Source organism: Podarcis erhardii, assembly GCF_964252035.2.
Source record: "Podarcis erhardii genome assembly, chromosome: 3".
NCBI classification, from domain to species: Eukaryota; Metazoa; Chordata; class Lepidosauria; order Squamata; family Lacertidae; genus Podarcis; species Podarcis erhardii.
Genome location: NC_138507.1, coordinates 55135546 through 55161519, shown reverse-complemented (window position 1 = coordinate 55161519; position 25974 = coordinate 55135546). Strand labels below are relative to the sequence as shown.

General features: G+C 41.0%; 1 protein-coding gene and 1 long non-coding RNA gene across 6 annotated transcripts in view; one reads left to right on the top strand and one right to left on the bottom strand.

Annotated features, from left to right (window-relative positions):
* The window catches only part of CEP85L (centrosomal protein 85L), a 101591-nt gene that overhangs the window by 16767 nt on the left and 58850 nt on the right, over nt 1-25974 (top strand). For all 5 annotated transcript variants that reach the window (XM_081856149.1, XM_081856150.1, XM_081856152.1 and 2 more), the window contains one exon: nt 24603-25387. In XM_081856149.1, the coding sequence (XP_081712275.1) occupies nt 24603-25387 (785 nt within the window). The remainder of the gene's footprint in view (nt 1-24602; nt 25388-25974) is intronic.
* LOC309338814 lies at nt 4892-25288 on the bottom strand. Its single transcript, XR_014155058.1, has 2 exons — nt 25149-25288; nt 4892-5110 (listed from the first exon to the last, which is right to left on the bottom strand). It is a non-coding gene; the product is annotated as an uncharacterized lncRNA (long non-coding RNA).

Sequence of the window (25974 nt, the reverse complement as noted above, 5' to 3'; positions counted from 1 at the left end):
TTGGCAGAAACTAGCAAAATCAGGGTTGTGAACTATTCTAGACCACCAAGGTGTCTGTGCCACAGAAAAATACTTCTATTTACGTCTTTCTTTTTATGACTAGCCCAAAGACTGTTGCCAATTACTGTAGAATTTGAGATATTGTATAATCACATATTTATCTATCTGACTCCACAGTCCAGTGCATCATTATTTGAAATCAAGTACCACTATTTTCCTTCAGAGTTATTTCCATGTAAGTGTACATAGGATTTCAATCTGACTGTGATACTCTTCTTACTTGACCTATAAAGCTCTTTGTATTTTGATACCTTTCCTACATTTCTTAAGGTTTTCAGCATTGTTGGAGATAATTTCCTCTCCTTTCTCATTAAGATGAAAGTACACATTTTGCTGTAAGTGAAGTTACATGTGCAGTGACTAAGAGCATTGCCTCTTGTTACTTAGTAAGTATCCAAAAAGTTCTTGTCTATTCAAAATTCCACGAATGCTTATGGGAGTGTTCACTGCCTTGTCAATTCGAAATAATTTATTACAACTGAAAAATCCAACTCACTAGGGTGGGAGAGGATAGATGAAACAAAAACAAGTAACAATTATAACAGCTGAGAGAGACTCTTTCCCCATATCTCTGGCCAGGAATACAACTAAATGTTTAGCCTGGAAGCATATACTATAAAATTGCAATTGTTCAACATTGTAGTCATAAAAAAAATAAATCATAGTTCTCTCCCCCCCCCCCAAATTGGCAGTCTCCCAATACAAGAACTACAGCATCTTCACCACAATTGGACTCATATCTGCACTTAGTGACTTTTCTGTTTTTAGTTTAGTTTTCAGTCTGCAGAAATAAACTATTCTTGTTTCAAGCATCTTTGAATGTCTTCTGGTAAATAATGAATGCAAGTAGATCAATAATATAAATAAATACTCCCTAGGCAACCATAGAAAAGGTATATTGTTCCCTCATACCCAAAAGGAAAATTATTGGCCAGGTGGGCTGATTCCAAGTTCAGTTTAGATCAGTTATGTCTAAGTTTGTTTCACTTTAGCTTGCTCTGTTAATACTTAACAGAAGTGTTGCTCTTCCTAAATGAGATTCTCGCACTTAGTGCTATCAATAAAGCAATAGTGGCACATATGGTGGGGCAGAGCTGCCCTCCTGTTGCTGTTGCTTACCCAGGCTGGGGCAGCGTGACCATGCAGCCCCAACTTTGCCTTGCTTCCAACAGCAGAAACACCAGTCTTGGGATGGTGGCTACACCCTACCCCACACCCCACTGCTGCTGTAAAAGGAGCACAATACACTTGCCTTTCCTAACTTGAGATGTTTTGGACTACAACTCCAATTATCCCTGATCACTGGCCATGCTGGCTCAGGCTGTTGGGAGTTATAGTCCGAAATGTCTGGTTGGCCTCAGGTTGGGGAATGCTATACTATAGTCCTACTCACTTATGAGGAAGCTTGCTAGTCACTCAAAACTGAGAGATGGCCATTGAAGGAGGTTCACATGTAGTCGCAGTCCCTTCCTGCTTCCATCTCAAAACTTACTTGTAAATCATATTTAAAGATCAGCAGCAGATAAGCTGTGGAAATAGGGTTCTGCTGTGTGAACTTGTTTGTGCTGGGGTTTTTTTAAAGTTTCAGATAAAATGCTTTACATGTACAAATTAATGTGTGAAGTAGCCCTAATTGTGAGTGATCTAGAAGGTTCTCTGCTAATATTAAGCCAGGAACCGACACTCAGAATTGTGTCTTCATGTGAATCACTCTCAAATAACAGCTACCAATAAATATAACTGTTTTATGGGACCTAACAGAAGATAGGAATTTTAATGTGAGTAGTGCTGTTCATTTGTACGTGGTAGGAAATGTATTATCTCCTTCTGAATGGTGTTTTACTGAGTCAAATGATAAACTATATTTGCAGCAAACAAAATAAAAATAATGCTGTGATTTACAGAGCAAACTGCGGAAATGTTGCTACTATGCGTTTTTCATGCATGTCAGTTGCATAAATATGTGCTCTTTAGTCAGCCAGACAGATACAGATTTACTCTGCCAACATGAAAGGAATAAAATAGTCTGTCACAGAAAACTGCTTTTAAATAAGTGAATGGTCATTGCAACCAATGAAAACTGCAATAAAGGAATGGATGCCGAAGAGCTGTTTCTTGCTTTCGTCCATGTCTGATTTCAGAGGAAATAACTATTCTCTTTTAATGAAAAAAATTGTATTAATTTTTAACTCGTGTACTAATTTGTCTCTTTCCAAATACCTGAGAGAAATCTGTCTGCAACTAGAAATGTATCTTTGGGTGAGATCGCTTAGGAAGAAGAGACAGGCAGAAGGACATTGCCATTTATTTTAAGTCATGTAATGGGCTCCTGTTAGTAATACCGTTAGTGTTGTTGGTGGACCAATATGTTGTCAGGTGTGGTTCTGCGTTTCCCTCACCCAGCAAATCAAGCAACCCCCCCCCTTGTTTCTGAAATGCATTGACGATATTCAGGAGGAAGAGAGCAAAAGGAATGAGCTGTCTTGTTCACATCCCCCTGTGACTCTTTCCTTTCCACTCCCACAGGACAGTTCAGGCAGCATGGGGGTATATTGCCACATCTACCAAGATTGGCTCAAGTGTGAAGAGCAGCTAAGTGAGAGGAGAATTCTTCCTCTTCACTGCTGCCCTTCTCACCCCTCCTCTCTCTCTCTCTGCACCATCCTGTTCTTCCTCTTGCTTGGCAGTTTCAGAATATGCCAGGAAGGAATGAAGTAGCTCCTTTCATAAAAGCAGACTTGTCCCAGGATGCCACCAGTTCCAGTGTCTATTGTGTTTTCTTTCATTTATGCAAGAAGAATGCTATGAAATGATACTTTCTAATAGGGCAAACAGTTCTGAAAGGAAGGAATCAGTGAAATAAAATGCCGGTCATAAATTATGAGTCTTTATTTATGATGTTTGCTGTATCATTATAGTTATTGCCAGTTCATTATGATACTGGTGCCCCTGGACTTTTAATTTTCCACAATTCCTTTGTAAGCATTCCTGTATGTAGTGGCATAAGGAACATTTTACCTGTGTTTATATGTACTCATATGGCCTTGCGCAGAGGACAGTGTCAAAATCTGGAAGTAGAATCTGGAAATCATGAGCTGGAGACAAGGGAGAGTTGTCTCTGTCCAACCTACACTCATTCACAAATGCTTGGTTGCTCTTGACAATGTATGTAGTATCTTTAATGTGCAATCTACCTGACCCTCACAAGAATTGAATGGAGAGGATCATGAGGATTATTATTAATTGAATTTATTTACCACCCTATACCCAGAGGTCTCAGGGCAGTTCACAGATTACCACATTACGATTACTGGGCCATGTTGGCTTGAGTTTAGTCCATGAGCCCTTTTTAAGTAATGACCCCAAACCTCTCTGTATACCTAACATGACCCCTTTCTCTGTGGGGCATGATTTATTAAATATTCATGAATGAAAAGGCAAGGCTGTAAAACGTTCTGCATTAGAGGTGTTTATAAATGATTGATAAGCCCATTTGCTGCTGTAGTTTCAAGGATTAAACACCAGTGTACACAGCCTTGATATTTCTTGTATGCTTACATCTCTTTGAACTAGCATAGAGCCTGTGAGAAGACATAGGACCCATTGAATAAAAGGCTGTAAGCTTTTGGCTGAATCCTCTGTCTCCTCACAGGTTCTGTGGCAGCCCAAGTTGAGAAATGAGTCACTTGTATGGGAGCTATTGCTGTTGCCTCCCAGCCCTTGCTCCATTGCAATAATGCCTTTCAGGAGAGAGTGGGCAGAGTGCAGTGCTGTTTTCCCTTCTTCCTTCCCTATACAGTGGTGCCTCGCAAGACGAAATTAATCCGTTCCGCGATTCTCTTCGTCTAGCGGTTTTTTCGTCTTGCGAAGCAAGCCCATTGACGGCTTAGCGGCTTAGCGCTATTAGCGGTCTAGCGGCTTTTAGCGATCAGCTGAGAGGCGGCTTATCAGCGGAACAGCTGATTAGCGGCTTAGGAAAGGGGGGGGGAAGCGAAAAAAACCCGCGGGAACTCGCAAGATTTTTTTGTCTTGCGAAGCAACCCCATAGAGAAATTCGTTTAGCGAAGCGCCTCCAAAACGGAAAACCCTTTCGTCTAGCGGGTTTTCCGTCTTGCGAGGCATTCGTCTTGCGGGGCACCACTGTACCTATTGTCTGCTTCTAATAACCTCTGATATTCAGTTTTGATGTTTGCACAGCTCAGAAGGCAGCCCTTGGTGATGAGTGCGTGGATGCAACTTATAGACTACTGCTCCTAACTTGGCCCAATGTGTATGGGAAGCATGTTTATGTGATGTGTTTTGTGTTTCCTCACTGTGCTTGCATAGCAAGGGCTTGGACATCTAGTAGTTCTGTTCTCGTGCATACTACAGTTTGCTCAGTTGTTCTTGCTTACATTTTTTAAAAATTCCAGGGTACACTATATGATCTGCAGTTGATGGCCAGATGTGGAAAAGGTTTCACTTAAATTTGTTGCTTGAGATTTGTTTTCTTACTTGCTTTTTTAATGTACTAATTCCTGCTCTTACATGGGGCATCCAGTAGTCTGGTCCCCCATCCAAAGTTCTGATCAAATCCACACCTGCTTAGGTTCAACAGTGTACTTCAGCCTCAAGTACTCCCAGACCATGAATTGGGTCTTGCTTGAGATTTGTTTTCCCATGGAAACCATAAAACAATGTAAGCAGTGTTTAAACTGCCAGGAGAGGAAGTGAAGCTTAAGTCGCTCCCTTCCCTTGTGAAAGCAAAAGTTGCGGAGAGGCGTGCCAACAGTTACTCTGCTAATGGAAAAAAGTTTGTTTCTATCAAGTATCTTGTCAGTATTTCAAGTGGTTAAAAATTACAAGAAACTTTTGTTTTTATATAATGGTACGGATACTCTTAAAATACAAGCAATGTCCTTTGCTGACTGATTGGGTCCTCACATTTTGCTATTAGGTGTAAATAGCATGATAAAAGATTATTTATCTGAGTTGAGATTTTTTTCAACAAAGATTTTGCATGGATGTTGTGTTGACTGTGGTAATCTGAGGTGCTGAACGAAGAGGAATCCTGCAAAAGAAGCAACATATGTCTTAAGATGCATCTCCAAAACAGAAATATTTTCTTTATGCTGATCTTAACTCCCAGCAACCCCTTCTCCAATTGAAAAAGCAAGCATGTTAATGGAGAATGGAATCCTGGTTTCAAATCCTGCCTGCTTTAGCCAAGGACTAAGCTTTGGACAAGTCACTGTCCCTTAGTCCAGTGTTTCCCAACCGGTGTTTCGCGGCACACTAGTGTGCCGCGAGACGTTGCCTGGTGTGCCGCGGGAAAAATTAAAAAATTTGAAAGATATCCGGAGAGGCGGCCTTCGGGCGAGTTTTAATTTTAATTTTCCTTCTCCCACTTAATGCCCCACGCTCGCCCGAGCAGCTTGCAGTCCTCGGTAACCACGGCGACCCGAGGGAGGGGAGGGAACAGGGAAGTCGAGGGCGGCGGCGAGCTGCGATGACGTCAGTGGGCCGCGCCGCCTCGCCCTGGCACGGTGTGAGAGCCCTGGCTAGTGGCGCGAGCTTCGGAATAAGTGGGATCCGCGTGCGCGAGACCGAGATCGCGGGTAAGGAGCTCAGCCCTGGGCAGGAGGAAGCGGGGCCGTGCGTGCGGGCCACATCCCCACAGAGAGCGAGCCTCCCCCGGCCCACCACTCCGGGCAGGTCCACTCACATGAGGGGGCGGCGATGGCGACGGCCGGCAGCTTGCCTGCAATGCCATCCCTCGAGCAGGCGAGGAGCCCGGAGGCTACCAGATGCGAGTCCTCTTTCCCACCCTGCTCGGGAGTCCAGAGCACTTGGTCGCATTCAGGATCTAGAGTGGGGAAGCGGGGCTTGTGTCTGGGCTGGACACATTGGGCTGCCTGTGCCGCTCGACCTGCGGGGAGAAATCAGGGTGGGAGTCACGACCGTGAGGCAGGGCTGCCAAGTGTGGCAGAAGAGGACACGGCCGTCGCACCTGTCCTTAGGTAGGAGCTTCTTCCGTGTCGACCTGCTGCCCTAAAGTCTTGGCTTTTTTCTTGGCTTTTTGGCGGTTGGCACAGAAGGAAGGCAAGGGGGAGGGGAAAAAATTGAAACTTACACTTTCGTGCGTCCCTCCCGGCGTGACGCTGCGCGCTGACGTCACGGGGCTGTAATGGTGGTGTGCCTCGAGATTTTTTTCATGAAACAAGTGTGCCTTTGCCCAAAAAAGGTTGGGAAACACTGCCTTAGTCGCAGTTTCACAACTAAATATATTGTAAACTATTGAACTACTTTTGGAAGAGTTTGATCAAGACTAAACATGATAATTACTGTGGATCCCCGTGAAAAAAATAAATATAGAACTGTTGATTAAGCAGCCCTGATCAAGATGGCTCTGGTTTTTGGAGTTCACAGGATGATTTGAGGGAGCTGGTAGGAAGTTTCCCTAATAAAAGTTTCTATGATCTGTTCAAAGGTTATATTGATTATCTACTAGTGGTTACATAATATGTTAGTTATCTAGTGGCATTAAGTGCTCAAACTGTAATTGGCTGGTATAGTTTGAATGATAGTAGCAAGGTAAGATGGTAAGAAGGCAGATGAATGATGTGAGAGCAGGAAAGTAGAGTATCCTGATGTCGGGTGGAATTCCATGGAGAAAAGCAAAAAGCTTGTAGCCAGATTTCTTCCTTCCAGCTAATGCACTTGGTTCAGGAGACGATTCTCCTGGCAGCATATTGTATTGATTCTTAGGTTGGAGACCGCAAGTCTCTAGTATTCTGTAACAGAAGACTGCAATTAGTTGGAAAACGAGCTGGCTGTAAATCAAAAATGTCTTTGTAGACCAACCTGCTCATTTTGGATTAGATTGAATTTATAGATGCCTCCCATTTATTGCATTGCTTTTAAGTGTTGCTAAGTAACGGAGCATTAAAGAGAATTATACAAATGTATGTCTGCGTGTCATATTTAAGGCTACCAAGGCATTTTTTTAAGGCATAGAAGAGGAATAGAAAATAATTTGACTTGCTATAACCCTAATCAAATATTGATAGTTTAGTGGGAGATTTTGAAAACAGAGAGATTGATCAGGTTGGGTTGGACATCCAGCATTCATTTGTGCCTCTTGGAAAATCTTCCTTTTCTGTGTCTATATGTAAAATAGAATTAAAAAGAAATACATAGATTTGTTCTTCTCCATATACTTGATGTGAGGCATGGACAATAAAGGGCCTCAAATTTGGGCATGACTCAGCCGAAGTTAAGTACTTTGAAGTCCCACTGAGTTAAGTAAAAACAATAGAGTTGTGACACCTTAAAGACTAACAAATTCCTTATGTCACAATAAATTTCAGTGAAGGATATTTAACATGTGCTTAAGGTCCCCGTGAAAATTGGGTTTACGCTTTTGTCATTGAAAACATCCCAAAAAACCCTCATGTCAAACTTGCCCTTCTGATTAATGCTCTCTTTGAGTGGAAGTAGATGAGCACAAAAGTCTCGGCCACTCATTTGGCTTGATGATGATGATGATAATAATAATAATAATAATAATAATAATAATAATAATAATAATAATAATAATAAATTTATTTATATCCCGCCCTCCCCAGCCGAAGCTGGGCTCAGGGCGGCTAACAACAATCAAAATAATCCAACGATTCTAAAAACATTTCATTATAAAAATTAATTAAAATCAAATTTATGGCATTGATGTCTCACGCAGGGCTCTTCAACGCTCAGTATATGCCCACCCCCCAATACTCAGTGCATATGAGTTGTGATGTCAATGATCCTTTTGGTTTGCCACTAATAAATTTTGCAGCCAGCAATGTCTGGGAGAGTTATAATAGATAATATTCAGAAGGCCCACTAAAATAGTTGCTATGGTTGAGCAAGCTTAGTTGAGCAGGAACATTTAATACCCATGCCCAGTTCGCAGCTTGGATGTGAAGCTGTAGAATCCCAGGGATAGCGTATAATAAGGTAAGCCCCACTTTACTTTAGACTCAAGGTTTGCCACATAGTACCAGAATATTAATCAGGCAGTCCTATTAAATGTCTTAATTTTGTTTCCCAAGTCTAGATCATGTAGGACTGTCCACACTTTGTTTAGTGTTTACAAAGCCATGTCACTGGTATTGACTAAATATTTATTTGTCACTACAGTTGTCTCTACAACAAACTAGTTAGGTGGCGTCTCACTGGAAGAGTAGTTGATGTAACTGAAGGTTTACGGTTACAACAACTCCAGGCACCTTAATGCAGCAAGATTAATTTCACAGTTTTCTGAAGTTGGAACACCCCTCAAGTGAAAAAAATTTTCTAATCCTTAGGATAATCCATTGGCTTTCTGCACTTACAGCTAATGAACTTGCAGTTTTTGTGATCTTGACAGTAAATTCATTAGGAGATCAGGGTTATACTGGGTCATTACAGTTTCGGGGGGGGGGGGGAGAGAATTTCCAGTCTTAAAACCAGTGCCCAGTTTTTAGAGTACACACGTCAGAGCAAATAGGAATGCTTTTAACACATGATCACACCTTGTCAATGAGAACCATATTAGGGATTTGTATTATTTAAAATTTTCTACAAGAAGTGGAAACTTCTGTGGACAGATCAGAACAGAGGGCAAGTGTTTGGCGAATGTGAATTTTATTTTGTATTTTGAGCAATTTTGATTATACATAATAATAGTTAATGCACTTCAGGGTGGTTCCTGCAATATTTCATACATTGAACCAAAGTGTTAAAGTGACTGCCTTTATTGCGAGGGTCAGATGAGGGAGGGGGAACTGATCTCTTCTTACTAAGCAAAGGTCAAGTTCTTCATCAGGAGACTAACAATTTTTTGCTTTGGTTTCCATGTTCCTTGGGCTATGACTATTAAATAAAGACTAGCATCCCACTGAAAGCAATTTGGAACATAGATTAGAGAAGGTCAGCAGAAACACACTTTTACAAGAGCACAGAAATAACTGTCAATTTAAAAATCTGTGTAACCTATTGCATGGTAGCTGCCTGCCTGTTTTGTGTGGTCTGCAGGTGTATTTACTCTGCAGACTGGGGAAAAGCTCTCATGAATGAAATAAAGAGCAGCATGTTAAACCCATTTTTATGTATAAAGGTTTGTTTCTCTCAGTGTTCTGTTGTTGCCTCTAGATATTAAATCCACACTTGTGTACACCAGTGGATCGTTCAGGGTAATAGTTGATAACTTTAACATATATGGCAGATATCATGTTATCTCTTCTCTGTACAGTGGTACCTCGGGTTAAGAACTTAATTTGTTCTGGAGGTCCATTCTTAACCTGAAACGGTTCTTAACCTGAAGCACCACTTTAGCTAATGGGGTCTCCTGCTGCCGCTGTGCCGCTGCAGCACGATTTCTGTTCTCATCCTGAAGCAAAGTTCTTAACCCGAGATAATATTTCTGGGTTAGCGGAGTCTGTAACCTGAAGCGTATGTAACCTGAAGCGTATGTAACCCGAGGTACCACTGTACTTTATGTAAGGAGCTGCATTAAGAGAACTGAAAACCACATAGAAATGTGATTATTAGCACCCTCCCTTTGATTGGAGACCTACAGGAAAAGATTTTTTTAAAAACAATACTTGAAATTCATTGCTTCTTTCCTTTCTGCACCTCTTCTCATTAACAGCCTCTTCTGACTTTATGCTCTTTATCATTTCCTCTTAATTGTGTTTTTAACTCTGTGGAATTCAAAAGTGACTGCAATCTAGTAACGAAATATGTTGCTGCTTTTGTTTCATATCAAGGCCTTTGGGTTGTTTGGCATATGTGCCTCTAGTGATATATCAGAATTTTAGCAGTGGGAAGAACCATTAATTAAGTATATAATTAATTAAGCTTCAATTGGAAGGATGAATGCTAATGATGTTACCTCGTTGGAAGCCATTCACTCAATAAAAGGAGGGGAAATGAGCATAACTAAACGCAGAGCTGGTGTCCAGGCTCCCATCCCAGTGAGCTTCATGACTGGGGATTTGAACCCTGATCTCCCAGGTCCTAGTCCAACCACACCACCACACTGGCTCCCTAGAATACTTCTGCTATGGAGCAGCTATATAAATTAAGAAGGTAAATAAATATGGGGAAAGCAAAATGTCGGAGAAGGATCTGAAATATTTTCTTAGAAGCTTGAATTTGTTTTATTCTGGATTTTTTAAAATTTGATTTTTTTAATGTGTTGTAAACCACTTTGAGATTTTTTTACTTATAAAGTGGTATAGAGAAGATGATGATATACTCCCGCAATAAGGTTCCTAGACGTTCCGTTGATTCCAGCATTGCAGGGGGTTGGACTAGTGTTTCCCAACCTTGTGCCTCCAGCTGTTTTTGAACTACAACTCCCATCATCCCTGACTAGCAAGACCAGTGGCAAGGGATGATGGGAATTGTAGTCCAAAAACAGCTGGAGGCACAAGGTTGGGAAACACTGGACTAGATGACCCTTAGGGGTACCTGTCACCTCTACAGTTCTGTGATTCTATGACCGTAACCTAGGTTTAAGGTGGCATTTGGTGATTAACTTATATATCTGAGTTTCTAACCCTGCATGGCATACTCACCCACAGTATTCACTTTGCAGGAATGTTGGCATTGCAAACACATGCTCCTTTGGGGTTGGTGGCTCTGCGCCCATCTGTGAAGGTGGCACCTGGTTCTAGGCAACAAGACTGTTCTGGCTCCTGTTCTGGCTCCTGCTTAGTCGCTGTTGCCTTGTGTTTCATCTTTTGCCTCGGCTGCTCAAAGCCTCCCTTTCCCCTGCCCCCAGTCCTACATTCTGCAGGAAGGGGAAGTGGCATCCTTGCTCCTCCTTCTGAAGTAGCTGAAGTTGGGGCAGAAAGGGGAGGTCTCCCTACTCCTCCAGCCCAGTTTTTAACTACCGTATTTTTCGCTCTATAGGACGCACCAGACCTTGTTTTAGAGGGGGAGAACAAGAAAAAAAAATTCTCCCCCTCTCTGCTCAGCGTCCCTTCAGCGAAGCAGCAGGAGAAATGGAGCCCCTTCCATTTCTCCCGACGCTTTGCTGAAGGGGCGCACCGATCCCTCTCGCTCTCCAGGCTTCAGTGAAAGCAACGTGAAGCTTCTGGAGCGCGGAGGGAGTGCTCCCTCTGCACTTCGGAGGCTTTGCGTTGATATCACTGAAGCCAAGGAGCCTGCATTCGCTCCATAAGACGCACACACATTTCCCCTTAATTTTTGGAGGGGGGGAAATGCGTCCTATAGAGCGAAAAATACAGTATTTAACTTTCCTCCCACCTCTCTCTCTCCCCTCCTGTGCCAGGGTTTACCCATTCAAACCTGATCCCTATGACACTGCAAGACTCATGACAGCTGGATATTTCATTTGAAGGCATTTCAGTAAGATAAGGTGTCGGTTTTGACATGTTCATAGTACAGTACTTGATGTGTGGAGCACTTTATAGTCACCCTTACAACTGCAGAGGGTCATTATCCACTAGTCACCACTGGGTTAAAATTCTTACACTGTCCAAGTCCAGACACTAGGCTATATAAAGCAGTGGAATTCTTGATGTCAGCTAATGTTCTCCTAATAAAATTTGAGTTGAAATTGGATTTACATAGTTTTATAACAAGATTGGCAAAACCAGCTATGACTTGTTTTCTTGTCCTCTGCAGCAAAGCTTCTAAGTGGTCAGCACTTTCAGTGCTTATTCACTTCGTATGTTTTATTATGTTAATTGCTTAAAAATAAATAAATAAAGGTTTCAGCATTTTAAGGAGATGCTTGATGCTCTGTGAATGTTTCATCAGTGTGTGGAGGCAAATTATTACTAGTTCCAGCAATTCATTAGTGTAAGTGGGAACAGAAACAAGTCCCAGATTAGAGCTGAATATTCTTGATCTGGATTACTTTATTTACTGTTTTCAAATATCAAATTAAAATTGTTCCCTTATTTTGAGGAATTCTACCTCAGTACTAGCCCAGCGTCAGTGCAGTACAGATGGTACAGTCATGCTACATTTAGGTGAAAGGCTTGCAAATTTCAGGCTTGTCGAGTCTGCTTTGTTTTTTAGTAGAATCCTGAGGTCTACCACTCAGAATCAGCTGCACAGTAGTGGGTCAGGGGGACAGATATGTCCTCAGAATTAAGAAACAGTTTGTCTCTGAGCAGGAAACTAATTCTATGCTCAGCTGAGGAATTAGTTTTCGGTACTGGAACTGAACTCACATTCCAGTCATACAGACATCTGACCCTAGTTTCTTGACAGCTTTCCTCGAGTCAGAAATCAAGTTTGAGGGAGGAAGGAGCCTTTTTCTATTGCCATTCTTAAATTATTGGGAGTAATGCACACTTGCTAATCTACCTGTGGATGGCAATCTGCCTTCTGCCTGCCCCTGTATATAGAGATGCAATCAGCTGCCCTGAAACTAAGCAGGTCTTGGTCTAATCAGTGTCTGGATGGAAGGCTGAGAGCTTAGATATGCTGCCTTGAATCCACCAAAGAAGAAAAATGTAATGTGTGTGTGCGCGCGCGCTCTCTCTCTCTCTCTCTCTCTCTCTCTCTCTCACACACACACACACACACACACACACAGTATATATAAGCACACTTTGTGGTACTTCATGGAGACAATAATTAATGTATTTCACCTGAAACACACTGGCATCGGAAGTGTTACAGGCTCTCTCTGTTTATGACCATAACAGTCTTATACTAGCTTATTTTATTTTTAATGGAAGTGTGCGCTCAAACTGAAGGAAAATGTGTGTATGTGCACACGTGTATTGCTAACAGCATAAACACCAGAATAGTTTTTTTAAAAAAAACTTTCCATATTTACCTATAGAATAGTTATTTCTCTTAAATATATCACACAAATATATTTACATTTCTACCAACAATTTGGTACTTTAAAATCTCAGTCCTTCTTTCTGTAAGCTTCTTAGTTTGGTTTATCAACCTACTTTCATACTCTTTTGTTGCCGTAACAAAACCTTGAGACTCAGTACCCACATACCTCTCTTCCTGATTGATGATATAAAATACTGTCTGTGAGGCTACTAAAAATCACTAGGGTGTGGGTGTGTTTGTGTATCTGTGTGTGTTGATGTTTATCGGTGCGCACGTGCTAGGTTTCACATTTCATCCCAGTAGCATTGCTTTGGTCAGATACCATTGCAAATGGGATTTGCTGTTACTATTAGGTGACACATAAAAACACATAAGAAGCTGCAGTGCGCAAAATAGCTCCCTGTATGTTTTCTATCTTGTCCTTCCCCTTCCCCTAGGGGTCCAGAACACTTTAAATCATTAATGTCAGTAAACTAGCCTGAAATAGCTTATTTTAGTGAACTTGGTGCAGGAGGCTGAATACATTTAAGTACCTCTGGATAGGTTATCTGAGTAGGTGGTTTTGTATTTGTATTTGATATTTTCTCTCCTTTGTTCTGTAGCTGCTTATGTATTTATAGCTTACCAAGTTGATTTCTGTTAAGACGCACCGAACTCAAAATTAGTTTTAGGGATGCCTGTCCTAAGGAAATACATAATTACTAGGAAGCAAGCCCTGTTGAGCTCTGTGAGACTTACCTCTGAGTAAATATGTTTAGTTTTGCACTCCATGAGAACTTCACCACTCTCACTTTCCTTAAAAAATAATGGCATGAAATTTAATTTTATTAGTAGTAATAACATTTGAACATAGTACAGTGGTACCTTGGGTTACAGACGCTTCAGGTTACAAGCGCTTCAGGTTACAGACTCCGCTAACCCAGAAATAGTACCTTGGGTTAAGAACTTTGCTTCAGGATGAGAACAGAAATCGTGCTCCGGCAGTGTGGCGGCAGCAGGAGGCCCCATTAGCTAAAGTGGTGCTTCAGGTTAAGAACGGACCTCCAGAACAAATTGAGTTCTTAACCCGAGGTACCACTGTATTCTCTTGTTAACTTATAGTATAGAAGAATAAAAGAATAAAAATAAAGCATAAGGTATATAAATAAAGCTAATATAGATACAAAGTAAACAATAATAAAAACTTTCCACGGTCCCAAAGTTAAATAAAGATATAAAAACTGAGACCAGACTTCATGAGTTATCTAAAAATAACAACCTGAGTGAACAGAAAAGTCTTCACTTGGAGCTGATAAGACCCCAAGGATGGCATTAGACATACCTTTTTGGGAATAATGTTGCATTACTAGTAGTGTACCACTACTGAAAAGGCTTTCTGCCTGATTTGTTACCTGCCTCACTTCTTTCAATGGAGGCACTTTAAACATGGTCAGCAGCTTCTCAGACCGAATGGGATAGAAGGCTTGAATTATCTCACATTTTGAGCATTCAGAACCATCATGTCAAGGAAAGGCTAGCATAGGCTAGAACCCTGGTGTGCTAGTTTGACTATGCAAGAGAGGTTTTTTTTACTTTCTGTTTTTTAAGATGTGGGGAGCATTCAAACATTTAATCCAGGCATCCCCAAACTCAGCCCTCCAGATGTTTTGGGACTACAATTCCCATCATCCCTGACCACTGATCCTGTTAGCTAGGGATGATGGGAGTTGTAGTCCCAAAACATCTGGAAGGCTGAGTTTGGGGGTACCTGATTAAAACCCATACCTGCAGTCTAAAGTGGTCATCCAGCAACAGAGCTCTCATGTGAGGCTGGCGAATGCTGTTCAGCGTGTATCAGAAATGTAGGATATGTGATGTTTGAGGCTATTGGTGAACTTAACAGTAGAGGGTAGGAAAAACACACAGGATTTTAATAATAATAATAATAATAATAATAATAATAATAATAATAATAAATTAATTTATAACAAGCTTTTAAAAAATCTGATTGCTGTAAATAGATTTAAAAACAAGCAAGTCCAGACTTGCAGTCAAATAGACACAATACAAAGGACAAAAAGAATGGTGAAGGAAGAGAAAACCAAACCAATTCTTAAAGTTATATACTAGATCTTATCTAGCTGGAATGGCCATAGCAGATACAGTTATGAGACAGGAGGAGGCAAAATGGCAGTTAGCCCCAGCTGATCTGATGGAGTGTGATTTACTGTGTCCTTTTCCTCTGATGCAGCCATATTGAAAATTGTGCTGGCTTATATCTATGTCTCATTCCTGACTCAGAGGAAAACATTAGGAGGGTAGGTGAACACATATAATTGACTTCTGCTGAATGCGACGAAGATTAAGAGTGCTATTACAGGCGCCATCCTACAAAGAACATTGAGGGGCCCAACGCGATGTCCTGTGTGATGGCGCACAGTGTCCCTATATTGTTCCGCGCTAGGCCTCTGCCTATGGCTAATATTTATGTTTCCCCTCTAAAACAGAGTAGTATTAGGTCAAGCACTAATGAAAGTCAAGAAAGCTTTCATTAGTAACCTCTTTGTGTCCGTTTAGACAGGTTTTTTTTCTGGAATTGCTAACAAATAGTACACTTTCCACTAAATTTGTGAACTGTAGAATTACCAAAAAAAGTAACAGTTTCCATTTAAAGTGCTGTGTATATGTACAGTTATATTTAATACATTGCTTTTAGTAAAATCTGATGCTTAACTTTGTCCAGGCTGCTGTCTCTGTTCCTAGCCTTTCTTAGGAACTGATGTTTTAGCGAAACATTGGGCATTCTGGAAGGGTTTATTTGGCAGAGATGGTTGTTCCTGGCCTTCATTGTATCTTGTATAGTGTTAAGCAATGCTTGGGTGGTGAAGAACAATATTGCTGTTTCATAACAACTTTTAATAAGAATGTAAGTCTCTATATCGCTGGAGAGGAAAAATAAAAAGAACCCCTGAGAAGTTATATCATCAGCAGTATGAAAACATATGGGTATATGAAGAATAAAACAGGCCCATTAAATTTCATTATCTAGGGGGAAATAGACAGGCAATGTGTTGTAGAAACTTATAGAAGATTAGACTCGTGTAGCCTTTGGAGCTTGCAGCCTTGATTTTAAGTTTTATTGCCAGTATTTTAATCAAATGAAAATGTCAGGTTATACTGCCACCCATAATAAAGGTGTATAAATAATATTGGGATTTCAGTTTACCATCTGGCTTTATAGGCAATTATTTTTTATCCTGTGCCCTAAAACGTATGGTTTCACATCAGGAAACATACAACAGTGAGCACACTGCCTAAGAATTTTGGAATTTCCACCTTGGCTTTGAGTTGGCTTGTTTCAAACAAGCCATAGTTGACATCAATCACAATAATACCTGGGTGTTAACGGTTGGTTTGGATGACACAATAAGCTGTAGTTAAACAAAAACAAGTAAAGGTTTTCAGCTATGTCAGAAGAAGAGGGGGGTGTAAGAACTTGTGGTTTATCTAGGCATCGTGTTAAATTCAAGAATAATGTGTCTGCCTTAGTTGTTCAAGTAATCCTACACTTTTTTTGGTACTAGGGGTGCTTTCATATGGGGACTTGATACTGCATATGGATTATTCATATCTGGTTTGGATGCGTGCACAAATATTCTTCTACACATTCCATTTCTTCATTTGTGCATATTCATTATTATTCATCCTTTTGCCATTCACACGAGTGGGTGGAGCTTGGTTGAATAGATCTGTGCTCTGGTGTGTTTTGTCTTTCCCCCTCAGTAACTTGTCTTTTGCGCTTCACTGACCTTTCCACTCTGAGCATGTGCACAGACATTTCTGTACCCATATGAAACCAGCTTTAGAAAAGAATCCCATTGAAAGTGTGCAGGAGCTACAAGAACATATGTTACCAGCCCTTAATTGTGTTTCACCATCGGCAAAATGGATTTTTTTTGGGGGGGGAGGGGCATATCCATTTCTACCTGGCCTTTAAAAAATAATAATACTGAGATCTTGCACAAGTATCATAGCTATATTGCTCTGTTTGATTTGTCAGGAATGTGTTTGGGTGACAATATCCTCCCTCCAGTTAAAAGTATCCCATAACCATTAACAAATCAGCCATTCCCCCCCAAAAAAGCCACAACAAGTCTTTTGCTGTTGCTGTTGTTAGCCAAACGCTGCTGTATGTATTGTTACTACAATCTGTGTGATAATTATCCTCGTGTATTTTGTGGACATCTTCAGAGAACAACAACTCCTAACTGGGTTATTAACATTTGGATGTGCATTCAGCATGTGGCAACTGGTGGAAATAGGCTTGCTTGTAATGTTTAGGTTGCCAGAAATAAAATGACTAGGTTGTGCTCAGGTGAAGAGAAAATAGAAGGGGTGTCAGAGACCACCCACCAAAGTGACACGTGACAAACCACCTACAAATCAAATAAATGTTTCAACAAGCTTCTACACCAGTTTTGACAGAATAAATAATGGGCCATTTTACTTACTGGGTTTTCTGTTGTAAGTAGAAATATGGATTAAATGTAAAATAAGTACGGTTAGGCATTTGGATAATGACAACACTTTGTCAACATGGCAAAAAAATTGTGCATTAGCAACACTGATGCCACAATAAACTCATTTCTGGAAGCATCCAGTCTGCCTTGAATCTTTGTTTTCAAAAATTCATTGTAATAGTCATGAGATCAGACCTGTGCAGAGTTTGTCTGAGGCCCAGGGCAGTAGTCTTGTTAGAATAAAGTTATAAGCTCAAACAAAAAAACAGCCGGTCCCTGGTGGCCCCCCCCCCCCGAACATCTTATCCCTCTGAGGGCCCTCTGCTCTGCATGGACGTGCACGAGATGCTTTATTTAGAATACTAGGATCTTGTTTCCCCTCCTTGATCTCCAAGCCCAGGTCATTTTGTATGGGTATGTGAGGTAAATGGAAAGTTCTAGAATAATCAGCATTATACTTCAGAAGTTGTCCTAAATGCAATTCATCTGGACTAGGTAGCTGCATTTTTCCTCCAAATGAGTTTGAGAGAGAAAAATACAACACATATCCTGCAGTAATTGACATGGTGAATAGTTTTGTGGTTTGAACTGTTCCCTAATGATAGATTGGGGGTGCAATAGAGTAACAGCATCACAAATGAAATGTAGTGTGAGAATAATCTCAAAGTTAGCGTATTTTTCGCTCCATAAGACGCACCTGACCATAAGACGCACCTAGTTTTTAGAGGAGGAAAACAAGAAAAAAAAATATTCTGAATGAAACAGTGGATGTATGATTTTTGTGGTTCATGCTGTGGCCACAGACATGTGATCTGATGGTGAATTTGGGGTGACCAATGCAAAAATCCTGAGGATCCATGTGGATCCGTGCTTTGTAACCACGTTTTTGCGCCATTGTGGCCTCCACACAACAGTGGGTGGGTGATTTTTTTTGGTGCAGGCTGTAGCCATGGACATGTTATGTGATCTGATGGTGAATTTGGGGTGACCCAATGGGCAATTTGGCTCCAGGGACCACGCATTCGCTCCACAAGAAGCACAGACGTTTCCCCTTACTTTTTAGGAGGAAAAAAGTGCGTCTTATGGAGCGAAAAATACGGTAAATAATGGTCCCACATAGTACGGGAGTTGGATGGCAGATGTGGGGGAGAGTAGGCAAGGTTAAAAGTAGTTAAAAACTGATTTAATGTGGCCCTTTTCCACTAATGTAAGAGGTGATGCTCTCAGTATAAATCTGAATAAACATGTCACCCACACAATCACCTCATTTACTAGTTTCCTGACACCTCCTTATTCTGCTCTCAAATGACATTCTGTCTTGCTGTGAGGCACAATTCATCCATGGCTGTGGATCCTTTTGCTGGCTCATCAGCTATGTGGTACACTTACTGGCAAACTGCCCAAATACATTGTTTTACCCTTCATTCTCCCCTCACTTAATTTAAGTAACTCTTAAAAAAAGTAAACATACTGAAGGGGTTTGAACAACCTGAGCTGAAAGTCGAAGCTAATCTCACATGAAGGGCTTTGTTATTCTCATATTCCTAGAACACAAAAGCTTTATAAATTCAGAATAAAAACTGCTTCTTTGGCTTCATGAGTGGATTGTCAGCTGTTCCCATGCTACTTCTGGATGTTCCTTTTGCATTGTTATTCCAGCTCTTGAAGTAGTCAACACAATATTATTATGTCATTGCAACTTGGAATTTAATGGAATTGCTACCAAAGCAATGGTGAAAGTTCTCAATTTTGAATTCACATTTCTAAATAAGATTGACAGCCCATGTGGCTCTAGGGGTGTGGGGAGATATATCAGTGTATTCTAAATTTCAAAAAGAAAAAAAGGCTATAGGCACCTAACCCCACCCCCCATAAGCATATGGAATGGATTGTTGGGGAATTTGCAGCTGGACTGTTGTGGATTCATACCCAATAAAGCTCTGTTCTGCTGATTTTGGCCCCAGTATTTTCTGATCAGTCTTGCTGTGTGGCCTGACTGTATCTATAGGCAGTAGGAATTTCAGTGAAAATAAAAGCGGATATAGTAAAATACCGTATTTTTCCATCTATAAGACGCCCCCATGTATAAAAGGTAAAGGGACCCCTGACCATTAGGTCCAGTCGTGACTGACTCTGGAGTTGTGGCGCTCATCTCACTTTACTGGCCTAGGGAGCTCGCGTACAGCTTCTGGGTCATGTGGCCAGCATGACTAAGCCGCTTCTGGTGAACTAGAGCAGTGCATGGAAACGCCGTTTACCTTCCCGCCGGAGCGGTACCTATTTATCTGTTTGCACTTTGACATGCTTTCGAATTGCTAGGTTGGCAGGAGCTAGGACCGAGCAACGGGAGCTCACCCCGTCACGGGGATTCAAACCGCCAACCTTCTGATTGGCAAGCCCTAGGCTCTGTGGTTTAGACCACAGCGCCACCCACGTCCGTCCCCCATGTATAAGACGCCCCCTATTTTGTGGGACTCAGATTGTCGCCAGTCCATCCTCGGCACTATCCATGTATAAGACTCCTCCCCCTAATTTTTGACATTATTTTTTAGGGGAAAAACCTAGTCTTATACACGGAAAAATATGGTACTTTCAATTGCATCATACCAGCAAAACAATGGGTTGCATTTTTTCTAGTAATTTATTAAGCTTGTCTTCATTCTGCTCTTGAAGTCTTAACTGTTTCTTGATAATGCAAAATTAGAACTGCAATGAACTATAACCCCAGACAAATTCCCTCAACCTTTGCAAGATTTATCAGCTGTTTCTGAGAATATAGTTGTCTTGATCTAGCAAGGAAGCTCTGTATATGGAAGCTGGTTTCTAGTTCTGAATCATTCTTTTACATCTTTTATATATCAGGTTCTACATGTGCAGAAGTATACATTGCACAGGATGAAGTAGCTCGCATTCCCAACTATGGTTCTGTGTGGCATTTGTCACAGTGCTGTAGAATGGGGTTCTGAGCACCTCCTTTTGATTCTAGGTACCCCACATGTGATCACTACCAAAACTGTGACCATGTGTGTGGTAGTGATGTGCAAAGATATCTCCTTAGAGGAGAAGATGAATAGGGACCAGAAGAACTGGCATTAAATCCTGGCTGAGACACATAGAATTGTAAATCACATTGTAGACAAACAATGCAAATCGTAAAATTGGGGAATTTCAGGACCACAGCCGCAAGGGTTTGTAGAAAGCGTATAGCTGGGATAATTGCAATATTATATTTCTTGCTCTTGTAAATTTCTCCCATGTTTTGAAAGAGTTCACTGCTGCTTTTGTTGCACAGTTCATGCAGAAGTTAAAAGGAGTCAAAAATAGAAGATAATTGGACTTACATGTTCCAAGGCAATATGCCTCTGAAATCCTAATTGCTGGGGGACAGACAACAGAGGAGGGCTGATTGTGAACTCCCTGGAAGCATTCATGCTATGCAAGCTGTCATTTTAGCCAAGCAAGTAGGTTAGGGTTCATTCAGACTGTCAGTGCTTCACGGGAGGGATTCAGGCACATTGGAAAACGAGGCTTGCATCCTGATGCAACATATCCACTTTAAGCAACAACAACAGCACCCAGAGTTTTTGCAGTTTGGAAAGTGATAGGAAAATGTGTTGAAAAGTGTGGGATGAACAAATGAATTATGGTAGGAACACAGCACCATGGTAGGAACAAGTCCTACCATGGTGCTGTGTTGTTTCCTAGGCTGAAGAAGTGCAGCACAGTACCATGGCAGCTGCTTTGGCGTTTTGTAGCCTATAAAAGTTGCCATCACATTACACTGTTTTTTCTTACAGTTGTGGAAACACAAGAGAGCTTGTACTGTTTAAAATGGACCCAACTTAGAGCCTATCCACACTTCCTCTTGTCCTGCTGCTTTTCCCTGGGGAAAACCGCTCTCTAGCACTCAGTCACTGCAAACAGCATTTTGGGTTTTCTGTGGATTGTCGTTTGTTCCAATTTAGAGCAAAAGAGTGGATTTTCCCAGGAAAGGAGCAGAAAGCGTGGGCCAAGTGAAAAGCTGCTCAGGCCACAGGACAAGTGGCTGTGTGGATGAGCCCTTGGTCATGCTGCTTAATTTTAGTGCATCTTCTCCAAGTGAAACTTGGTTTAATTCCACCCGCTGAAAAGCAATGGCACAAGTTAAAAAGGAACCCACACCCAATCTCAGGGTTTGGGACAAGACTGTTTTGCAACGGAAGAAAAATAAAATCTGGAAGCAAATACTTATTTCAAATAGAAAAAATAACTTGTAGACAGTTATAAGTTGGCAGACAACTCCTTGAGTAAAAATGGTTTCACTGTCTTGCTGTGTATACAGTTCAGTTAGAATGCAACCAGCCAAGTGTGCATTTATGTACTCATTCTTTTCCCAGGGGCATTCATGTAATTACGGCTGAATAGATGGCAATAACCTGGTAACAGAACTTCTGAACAATGCACGTGGTAAACCACCTTGTATTATTTGTTTCAAAAGACAAGATTTGACTGCTGGTGTCCCTATGCTATAAACTAGGAGCACAAGATGCTAGCTTTAATTGATTAATCACTGTGGTTAATCAACTAAAACTTTAATTAAAGATTAACATTCCATGTTTCACCCTGCTTAATTGGTGGAAATGATGATCATCAGTAAAGATTTCAGGACCTTGGACCCTGAAAGAGCCCAGTACCATGTAAGAGACACAGAAGCACAACCCTTCCTCTCCCAGAGTCTTGATTTAAGAAGAAACTTGAAAGATGACCTTTTCTTTCAGTTTGCATGCAAAGCTACCAGAATAGTTTGGCATTCAGAGTGAAACTGCTATGGTTACTCCTCTTACAGGAATAGCCACAGGAAGCTGAAGGTGTCAGTGTTAAGCTGAAGTCAGTGTCAGTACATTTTCTGCAGTGCAATCCTGTGTGTATTTTGCTCAGATGTAAGTCCTATTGAATTCAATGGGATTTACTCCCAAGTAAATGTGCGCAGCTTTACAGCTGCAGGCATAGGATTACAGCCTTTTGAGTAGATTTATATAGCATTGCACTGTTAACCATTTGCCTTCCATAACACAATTGTGTGCAATATGGCTTCAGAATTATACAGTGGTACCTCGGTTTTCGAACGGAAGACAGTTCGACTTCCGAAACATTCGAAAACCGAAACTCAATAGCCGACAGCTAGGCTTCAGGGTCTTGCACTCAGCGGAAGCCGCATTTCCTGTTTGACTTCCGAGGTGCATTCAGAAACCGAAGCAGTTACTTCCGGGTTTTTGGCGTTTGAAAACCAAGGCACCACTGTATTAAATATTGTCATTCTTTCATTCACTGTGATATGTAGTTTTATTTATTAATTTGCAAGTTGTCATAAATATAAAAGGAATTGCCCACTTGTTTCAAAGTCCTCAAAAAGGATCTGTCAACATTTTGGAATATGTACATTTATTTGTATATGATTCAGTATGCTAGATACTTCAACAATTTTAACTTTTTAATGACATCTTTGGACTATGGCCATCGTAGTTAAGAGAGATGGCAATGAAATGTCATGCGAGAAATAACATACTTTTGCAAGTCAAGTACAGTCTGGTCTCTGGAACACTGTACCTTCCATAACACAATTGTGTACAATATGGCTTTTTAATGACATTTAATGACACCTTCCCCGCTCCTTCCTGAGATCTGTGTGTCTGATCCTCTGTGCCACCATTAGCGGAGAGCTGCTGAACAGGATTAAATTGCCTTTAACATGATTTACCTGAATTCTGCTAAGCATTACTCTCCTTGAAAACCATAATGGCATGGAGCACTCAGAAGTCTTGGAATTGTTTTGTTCTTTCCCCCAGAGCCATACATTGTAACTGTAGCAGATCATGATGATTAAGAACAAATAGTAAGACTTTTTAAAAAGCCTCCCATGTAACAGCAACGTGAACAGCTTGGGGGAAGGTTGAGCCACGTGACGTTGTAAAGGCTAAGATTCTAATGCCAGGATTAGCTGCTTATTTTTGGTAGTCTGCAGGCTTTGATGCAAAGCAGCAGTTGCTAGGCATAGGAGAGCTGCTACTCAGATTCCAGTAACCTCTGCCTCACCTTTGTTAATTTTAACTTGCTTGTCTGTCTAGAAACATTGGCACATTGGCATTTTCTATACGCCTACTGATATTTCAGATGGTGAATGGAGCCAGAATGGAAGAGGCGAGGCACTAGCAATATACCATTGCTATATACTGCATTATTTTTCAGTATACAAAGGCTTGAATCTTAACTTCTTGTTCCATCAGCCAGATTTTCTACCTCCCACATCTCTCTGCATGAACACCCCCCGCCAAAGCCTATTCTGGTAGTTATGGGGTTCTTTTGAGCAGCATGGCATGTGTTGCAGGGGGCCACAACACCAAATGACAACTGTCCAAAATTGGGGATCCCACCTCCTTGCATAAATAAAGGTGCCTTTCTTTTGTGCAATTGCACATTTGGTTCCAGTATATTATCTACCTATATGTTTGAAGGTGTACAGTGATTTTATTGGCAAAACCATGTGATTTACTAGTGGCTATTCTAAATAGGAAACTAATAAGCCTTTATTTCTTCATTAGTATATAGTGTAACTTTCATATTATCCCAGAATTGTTTTGGGAAAATGGCTACATATATTAAGGTCATTAAAACATACAAATAGGGTGCAGCCAGGCAGGTGTTTGTTGGGGGTCTGTGTTGGTCATGCATGTGAAGTTTCCCCCCTTACAAGTCCTCTATGTTAGAATGCTTTAAGCATGAGGAGCGGAAGAAAAAAACAAAACATTTGATGCAGCTTTCCAGCCTCCTCCTGAAAATTTCAGAGTTCAGTCCCGTGTAGTTTTAGTGTATATAGTGAACTATAGTTTTTCCATCTTGTATCTCTTCCACAAATTCTGTTAGTATACTACACAGATGAGAAAACCTGTGTCCCTGCAGATGTTGTTTGACTGACTCCCATCAGCTCTAGCCAGCAAATGGTAGGGGATTGAGGAGAGCTGCTGTCTATCAAATCTGAAGGGCCACAGATTGTCTGTGCCTGGTGTACTGCAATATAGACAGGCCTATCACGAATTAAAAACCATGTATGTTTCAAATAATCTCATCTGTGTCAACACTTTATGTTTAATTTCTTTGTGGTGCTTAATCTTGACCTATTCTTATTTGCACTGTGTTCACTCACATGATGAAAATCTTTTCCTCCAGATCATTCCACCTCAAGTGGTACTTCGTCATTTAAGCCCAGCCGTTCACTGGTCTCGATTCCCACTGCCCATGTGATGCCGTCTAATACCAGCTCTTCACTATCCCAGCATAGGGAACCTCTGAAGTCTGACTGTTCAAAATGGAGTACAAGCTTTTTGAGGTCCGCCGCAAGCAGGCATCAGGGCCTCCTGGACAGTTCTCTTGACATGAAGGACTTGAGGCCTGTAAGGAAATGGTCATCTTTGTCTAAACTCAGCGCACCCATTACCTGTAGCCAGGATGGGAGTGTTTATTCAGCAGAGTGCAGGACAAGCATGGATAAATTGGGAAGAGACAGCACTGTGTCACCACAATTAAGAATAAATGGGACAAGCGGTTTGCACAACAGCATGGAATTACTCAAGATAGAGGACAGAGAAACTGGGAAAAAAAGAAATTCTACCTTGGACTGCAAATACAAATTTGAAAGTTGCAGCAAGGAAGACTTGGGTGTTCTTGATCCCTCAAACAGGAGACATGCCTTAGATATGACCTATAGTGCCTTACCTGAAAGCAAGCCTGTCACATCCAATTGTGAAGTGTTTCATCAAGGATATATAACTTTGGGACCGCAGGCTGTGAGCGGGGTTCCCATTCAACCCTCAGAGAGGACTCAAAGATGGCTTACAGAACAATTTCATACAAACCCTCCAGATTCCAGGCCTTCTGAAGAGCCATACAGTTTATCTCCTTGGCAGTTACAGCAGCTTGAAGAACTTAGAACAGGAAGTGAACATCCTGTGCAGGTAAGAGCAGAAATTCAGTTTTTGCTGCCACCAAGTGGATTGAAAGAGAAATGACATCAAATAACATATTAAATGACAGCAGTGGTCCTCTACAGTCATATAGTGTAGCATGCGTCTGATGTCTTTGATAGTAAAGATTTTAATTGAAATGAACTGGGAATTTATGGGTGGGCAAGTCAATTCAGTATTAATATCACTCTATCTAGCTCTGTACATCGACCACAATCACCTTTACATTTATGCTTACTTAGTTCATTAAAGTTAAATAAATTGATCCATGCCTAACTCTGTGTTTAATTGGGGACCATTAACTTCAGGCTTTTTATGTTATTAGCATATTTAAGGTAAATAACTCAGTTTCTTGGGGTGATGTGTATTATCCCTGAGTTACCACAACTTGCTATCTTCAAAAACATATTTTGCTAAAATAAACTTGGAGAGAACACAATTAGGTTTTTTTTCTGTTTCACCTGTTTGAGTATGTTATGAATACATTTTGAGTAACAGAGTAGTTCATTGCACTTAAAAATGGTAAAGTTTCGTATAAAAATATTTTTTCTTTTGGTTGATGCTGCATCTCAGAATAT